The sequence below is a fragment of the Tachyglossus aculeatus genome, assembly GCF_015852505.1.
Source record: "Tachyglossus aculeatus isolate mTacAcu1 chromosome 12 unlocalized genomic scaffold, mTacAcu1.pri SUPER_6_unloc_1, whole genome shotgun sequence".
Taxonomy (NCBI): domain Eukaryota; kingdom Metazoa; phylum Chordata; class Mammalia; order Monotremata; family Tachyglossidae; genus Tachyglossus; species Tachyglossus aculeatus.
The window spans coordinates 15,749,323-15,756,289 of record NW_024044828.1 but is presented as its reverse complement, the minus strand read 5'-3'; the positions used below and the strand labels follow the sequence as shown (position 1 = coordinate 15,756,289).

General features: G+C 48.0%; 1 protein-coding gene across 1 annotated transcript; it reads left to right on the top strand.

The window, feature by feature from the left end:
* Nucleotides 1–453: 453 nt before the first annotated feature.
* LOC119920928 (calmodulin-A-like) lies at nt 454–1,235 on the top strand. Its single transcript, XM_038741159.1, has one exon. It carries the CDS (start codon nt 524–526, stop codon nt 971–973), a length of 450 nt encoding a protein of 149 aa, XP_038597087.1. The 5' UTR covers nt 454–523; the 3' UTR covers nt 974–1,235.
* The last annotated feature ends 5,732 nt before the right edge of the window (nt 1,236–6,967 follow it).

The following is a 6,967-nucleotide window of genomic DNA, read 5'->3' as shown; positions in this document are numbered from 1 at the left end:
TCACTCTAACGGGGAAGCCTCCATCTTGGATGGAATCCCACCCTCCTCCCCCTCGCTCCCTGATGATGTTGAGAGTGGAGAAGTCAAGGTCCAAGGCTCCCTCATCACCAAGAGTGGGGTGACTTTAATGGAAGGTATTATGGGATGGGCTCCTCAGAATTCCTTCTGATCCCACAGAGGAAATCTGAATGTCTTTTACTCAGTGGGTGTTGGCGTCAGCTCCATCGGCAGACAAAGCTCGTTCCGGCTCTGGGACTCTTGTCTGAACAGGATCGTGCCCCGGGGGTGTCTCCGAGTGACGGCCCTGAGTCCGCCTCACCAATGGCGAGGGAGGATGCTGCATCTTCCCCAGTGCCAGGATTTCATGCCGAGGCTAGAAAACCAGACTGACAGCCTGCTACTTGGGTTCTCTGTCTGACACCCCTGGAGCTGGGAGAGAGAAGCCAGTGCTGCGGAGAGCCCACCTTGTGTGCAGGTAAACCCAGAATCGGCTCCCCCTCCGCACCGCCCGCCTTCCCACACCATGACTGACCAGCTGTCTGAGGAGCAGATCGCCGAATTCAAGGAGGCTTTCTCGCTGTTCGACAAGGATGCTGACGGCACCATCACCACCAAGGAACTGGGCACTGTCATGCGGTCCCTGGGGCAGAACCCCACCGAGGCGGAGCTCCAGGACATGATCAACGAGATCGATGCCGACGGCAATGGCACGGTCGACTTCCCCGAGTTCCTGGGCATGATGGCGCGGAAGATGAAGGACACGGACAGCGAGGAGGAGATCCGTGAAGCCTTCCGGGTGTTTGACAAGGATGGCAACGGCTACGTCAGCGCTGCCGAGCTGCGGCATGTGATGACCAGGCTGGGGGAGAAGCTGACGGATGAGGAGGTGGACGAGATGATCCGGGAGGCCGATACGGACGGAGACGGCCAGGTGAACTACGAGGAGTTCGTCCGCATGCTGGTCTCCAAGTGAGGATGTGGGGGAGATGGTGTCCCAAACCCCACTCTCCACCCCCAGCCCCATTCCTAACATTGCAGCTTTCTTTGCCTTTACTCTTCTGAGTCACTCTTCTGCGAAAGGGCCTTCTCTGCTGTCCAAGAATTTGTGTGCGTGATAACCATTTCTCTTTAAAACCTGCTACCTGGTTCCTCCTTGATCTCCCTACCCTGGTGTGCACACACAAATGCGCGCACACACTCTCTCTCTCTCTCTCTCTCTCTCTCTCTCTCTCTCTCTCTCTCTCTCTCTCTCTCTCTCTCTCTCTCTCTCGCTCTGCTCTTGCTCTCTCTCACTCTCTCTTTTCCTCTCTCTCTTTCTCTCTCTCTCTCTCTCATGCAAATGGCCATCGCTATTCCCCAAGCCCCCTCGCTCACTCAAAGATCCTGCCCTGCTGCTGCTGGCATAATCAACCCAAAGTCAACCGTGACTTTAAGGTGCTGTGGGCAACCGGCAGTGAAAACTATCTCAAAGTGGCCAAAGAACCCAAGGACTTGCAGATTCGCATGGACTGTACAGCTCAGGAAGATGACATGTGCATTGCTAGATTCAACTCTTCCCAGGGCATGGACGTGACAGGGTGGGTACTCAGCAAGGGAAAAAGAACCAGTAAGCATCTCAGCAAATTTGCCCTTTTGCCTTTGGAACGTTTTGCCTCCCTGGACCACGGGGTCATCTCTGGTCTTGGCTGCATCTACAGGGCAGAAAGCATGGCCAGCGGGCATCAAAGAAGCTCTGGGGACTTTGGGGAGCAGAGGAAGGCCCCCTGAACAGTACCAGTCCACCGTGGTGCACAGATCCTAGTGCTGATTTCTGTGCTCCATCTGCCCAAGGAAACTCCTGGGTCCCGCCTGCTTGAGGTGAAGCCAACAGAAGTGGTGGTCATGATGACCCCTGGATTGTTCTAGAGGGAGGGAAACTACAATAAGGGGACTGGAATCCGTGGGGAAATAAATCAGAAGCACGTGTTCAGTTTGGTCTTATTTTCCTGGATGTGCCTGGATGAAAGGTCTTAGATCCACAGCTTAATGTAGGCAAGGTTGGAAAGCCTGGTTCTTTGGAGAAGGTTTAGTGCTGCTGGATGGTGAGAATGGCAACAAAGATTGAGCTGGGGGGGATATTTTGACCCATTCCGAGTGGTGATTCATTGATTTGCTGCAGAGAACATGGAGGGGAAATTAAAGTTGCTCTGGCAGTTGTTCCCATCCTCCTAAACTGGCTTTCTTGTGCTGTCTAGCCTGGGACAAAAGGAAAGTTTAGACATTGTTGGGGTGTAAAACAATAAGCTATCACACCCAATGTTCCTGGGGCTAGTCTTCAAAGCCTTCAAAAAGATGCCTAAGGGCTCCCTACTTCATCCTCCCAGCAACTTCCCAGACTAAAATTCCAGAAAATTCTGGGTGTTTGGGATCTTTTTCTCCCTTGCAACTCACCCCAGGAAAGAATAAGCAGCATAAAGAAAGCAGCAATCATTTTCTAGGGGAAACCCTTCATCCCATCTTGGGTTCTTTGGCAATCCAGCCCACGAGGCATTGTGAGAATTGGTCCAGAGTGGAGAAGACTTGTATATGGGAGGGGTGTGTGTGTATGTGTGTGTGTGTGTCTATAGGATGGGGAAAGAGGGGGACCACTAAGGGGAAGCAAAAGATAGAGAAATAGTGTGCCCTAGAGGATAGGGCATGAGCCTGGGAATCAGAAAGACTTAGGTTCTTATCCTAGCTCTGCCAGTTGTCTGCTGTGTGACCTTGGGCAAGTCACTTAGTTTCTCTGTACCTCAGTTACCTCATCTGTAACATGGGGATTGAGACTGTGAGCCCCTTGTGGGATGGGGATTCTGTCTGACCTGACAACTTTGTATCTACCCCAGAGCTTAGTACAGTGCCTGGAACATAGTAAGCACTTAACAAATACTATAAAAAAAGATATTGTGGTGTCTGTGGGATGGTGGGTCAAGGGGTGATTCACAGAGTTGCCATAGAAATGCAACAGAAGTCCCATTTCCTCCCAGATGACAGGCATAGAGATGCCTTATTTTTATATTTTTTATCGTATTTGTTAAGCACATTACTATGTGCCAGTCACTCTACTAAGCCCTGGGGTAGATAGACTGTGTCCAACCCGATTATCTTCTATGTCCCACATCGGGTTCACGGTTTTACTCCCCATTTTACAGATGAGACAGACAGGTGTCTGTCTTGCCCTCTGGGCAGTAAGCTTGCTGTGGGCAGGGAACATGTCTACCAAATTTTATATTGTATTCTCCCAAGTGTTTAGAACAGCACTGTTGATACAGTAAGCACTCAATAAATATTGATTAGGTAACTGGCACAAAGACGTGAAATGACTTCCCCAAAGTCAGACAGCAGAAAAGTGGTGGAGCAGGGATTAGAACCCAAGTCTTTCTGACTCCCAAACCCATGCTTTATTTACTAGGAAGCACTGCTCATCGAGGAGAACTGTAGCTCCAAGGTAGTAGGTGTGCCCCATGAACCTGGGGCATTTGAAAATTCTTGGGGGAAGTGGACATTCAGGGCAAACACACACTGCTTGGATCCCTGTTTCAGGGCAGAGTTGGAGAGATACTGACTGAGCTGGTTCTGAACAGGCCCAGACTTCCTGAGTCAGGACAGACACAGAAAGATCACCTCCTACCTGGATACCCAAAGATCAAGGAGAGAGAAACATTCTCAGTGACTATGGCCTTGAAAAAGATCCATAAAACCAACCACTGCTCCTCCATTCTCTCTGATCCTGGTGGCTGGGGAGGGCTGTCTAAAACAGAACACACTGGGAGAATTTCACTCTGAAGAAAAGTCTTCAAATTTTCATGAAATCTAACAAATGCCCTTGAAATCTAGAACTCCACCAAATCTCCAAAGCAGATAAAATCAGTTGGAGAAGTAACGTGACTTAGTAGAAAGAGAACAGGACTGGGAATAAGAGGATCTAGGTTCTAATTCTGGCTCTGCCACCTGCCTGCTGAATGACCTCAGGCAAATCACTTAACCTCTCCATGCCTCCATTTTCTCATCTGTAAAATGGAGATTAAATACGGAGGAAAAAACAGTTCTTCTTCCTACTTAGACTGTGAGCCTCCTGAGGGATGGGAACTGTGTTTCTGACCTAAATATCTTATTTCTATACCTCAACACTCAGTACAGTGCTTGGCCCATAGTGTGTGCTTAAAAAATACCACCATTATTCATATTATTATGAAATCAGAAGCCTGATTGAACCCTTTTATTTAGGGCTACTTGGATGTAACTCATAAATATTACTGACACTCCCGTTGGCTCTCCAGGTAAAGAAGTGAAACAAGGCACTCTTTAGGAGCCCAGAAATGAATTCTCAGTCTATCTGCCACATTAGTCAGGGAGGTTCCACACTCGTGCCTGATCCTGGCCTTTTCAGTGCCAGGTCAGATGGCCCAAAGGGTCAGGCAACTCTTAATTTATATTGGGAGAGATGTGAGGCTCTAACTGCACCCCCTTTCCCATTATACCATTACCTTAGGTGTTAGTGGGTGGGGAGTAGGATGGCCATTTGCCCAGTTTGATTTTGGACAGTCCAGGTTTCAGCAGGTGTGACTCCTGCCGGGTACAGAATATGTACCGGATGTCTTTATTCATTCATTCAATCGTATTGAGCGCTTACTGTGTGCAGAGCACTGTACTAAGCACTTGGGAAGTACAAGTTGGCAACATATAGAGACGGTCCCTACCCAAAAATGGGCTCACAGTCTAGAAGGGGGAGAAGTCTTTATGTATAGAAGGAGAGGGTCTCTCTCCACTTCAGCTCTTGCTGCCAAATTTGAAGACTTGAAAGGAAACACAAATGAAGGGGTCAGAGGCATCCCCACCTCAGAGAAAGATGCCCTAGGTCAGGAGGACATCATCATGTTGCTCAGTATAGGCTATGTGATATTCTGTCAGTCAACCAATAGTATTTAGTGTGTACCTACTATGTGCAGAGCGATGCACCAGGCATTTGGGAGAATATAATAGAGTTAATAGACATCAATCAATCAATCGTATTTATTGAGCGCTTACTTTGTGCAGAGCACTGTACTAAGCGCTTGGGAACATATAGAGACAGTCCCTACCCAACAGTGGGCTCCCAGTCTAAAAGGGGGAGACAGAGAACAAAACCAAACATACTAACAAAATAAAATAAATAGAATAGATACGTACAAGTAAAATAAATAGAGTAATAAATATGTACAAACATTTTTCTTTTTTATATAATGGCATTTGTCAAGCCCTTATTACATACCAGGCACTGTATTAGATGCTGGGGGTAGATACAAGCTAAGCAGCTTGGACACAGTTCATGTCACAGCTTTAATTCCCGTTTTACAGATGAGGTAACTGAGGCCCAGAGAAGTGAAGTGACTTGCCCAAGGTCACACAGCAGGCAAGTGGGATTAGGACCCAGGTCCTCTGATTCCCAGGTCTGTGTTCTTTCCACTAGGCCGTACTGCTTTTTAAGCAATGTGATCTCTGTCCTCAAAAAGCTTACAAACTAGTAAGAAAGATGGCCATTAAAAGAAATTACAGATAGTAGGAAGGAGTGTGCCCTGGTGGATAAAGCATGGGCTAGGGAGCCAGAGGACCTGGGTTCTAATCCTGGCTCCACAATTTACCTGCTGTATGACTTTGGGCAAATCACTTAAACTTCTCTGGGCCTCAGTTATCTCAACAATATAATGGGGTTTTAATACCTGTTCTCCTGTGAGCCCCATGCTGGACAGGGGCTGTGTCCAACCTGATTAACTTATAACTACCCCAGTGTTTAGAACAGCGCCTGACACATAGGAAATGCTTCACAAATACCATAATCATAATTATGAATTATTAAGTAACACAGTATAAAGATAAGTACAAAAATGCTCCAGGGAGTTTGAGGGGGTGAGTACACAAGTAGTACTGAAGTGACAGTTGGGGACTATAAAATGGGGAAATTAGCAATTAATCAGGTAAGGCTGCCTGGAGATGGGATTTCAGAAGGGCTTTAAAGATGGGGAGAGCAGCCATGTGGCCGATGTGGTGGGGGAGAGACGTCCAGGCAGGAAAAAGGAGCAAGAGGTTGACAGTGGGAGAGATGAGATGGAGGTACAGTGAGCAGGTTGGCTTGAGCCCACTGTTAGGTAGGGACTGTCTCTATATGTTGCCAATTTGTACTTCCCAAGCACTTAGTACAGTGCTCTGCACACAGTAAGCGCTCAATAAATACAATTGATGATGATGATGATGATGATACTTGTCTCAGTGTCCAGTAATCTTGTGGAAGATCAGTTGCCATTCTAGTGGTGAGGAAATTTTGAAGGAGCAGAAGTTGTTCTATTTCCAGGGCTGATTTCTGTGGTTGCTGCTATTGCTGTCCCGTCTCCATCCCAGGAGTGAGGGCTAATTTAGCTCCACCCAGGGGCACGGGGCCAGTGCTCTCTGAGTTATCAGTGGGGAAGATGACAACATGAGGCCAGGGAGAGTGGCAAAAACTCTGCCCAGGTCCTGGGGCTCTGCTTTTCGATGTCAGACCTGTGCCCTGGCATAAACTAAGCCTTATAGGATGCACGTGGTACAGGGAAAGGAAAAAAGGAGCAGGGCGAGTCAGAAAGCCGGGTGAGGAATTCTAATTTATTAGAGTCTTTGGCCAGATCCTTGAGGGAGGAGATAATCTCTCCTGTGAAATGCAGTCAGCTCTGGAGCCCAGCGCTAGCAGTCTCTGAACAGCAGTACTGCCTTCGGCACTGAGGAAGCCTGCTGGAGGTACAGGACATTCAATCCCTTTCTCTCCGTTTGTTGGCCCTAAAGGAGCTTTAATGTCCACCAAGGCCAACAGCTCTTTGCCACACCTCATATGAAAGAGAATCAGTCTTCAATCGGGCCTCTCAGGAATGAAACAGGAGCAGAATAAAAACATGCTAGGTACATCAACATCAGCAATGGCATTTATTAAGGCCCTACTATG

Excerpts from the sequence above, each read along its gene's own strand:
- LOC119920928 (XM_038741159.1), top strand. The coding sequence starts at position 524 with ATGACTGACCAGCTGTCTGAGGAGCAGATCGCCGAATTCAAGGAGGCT.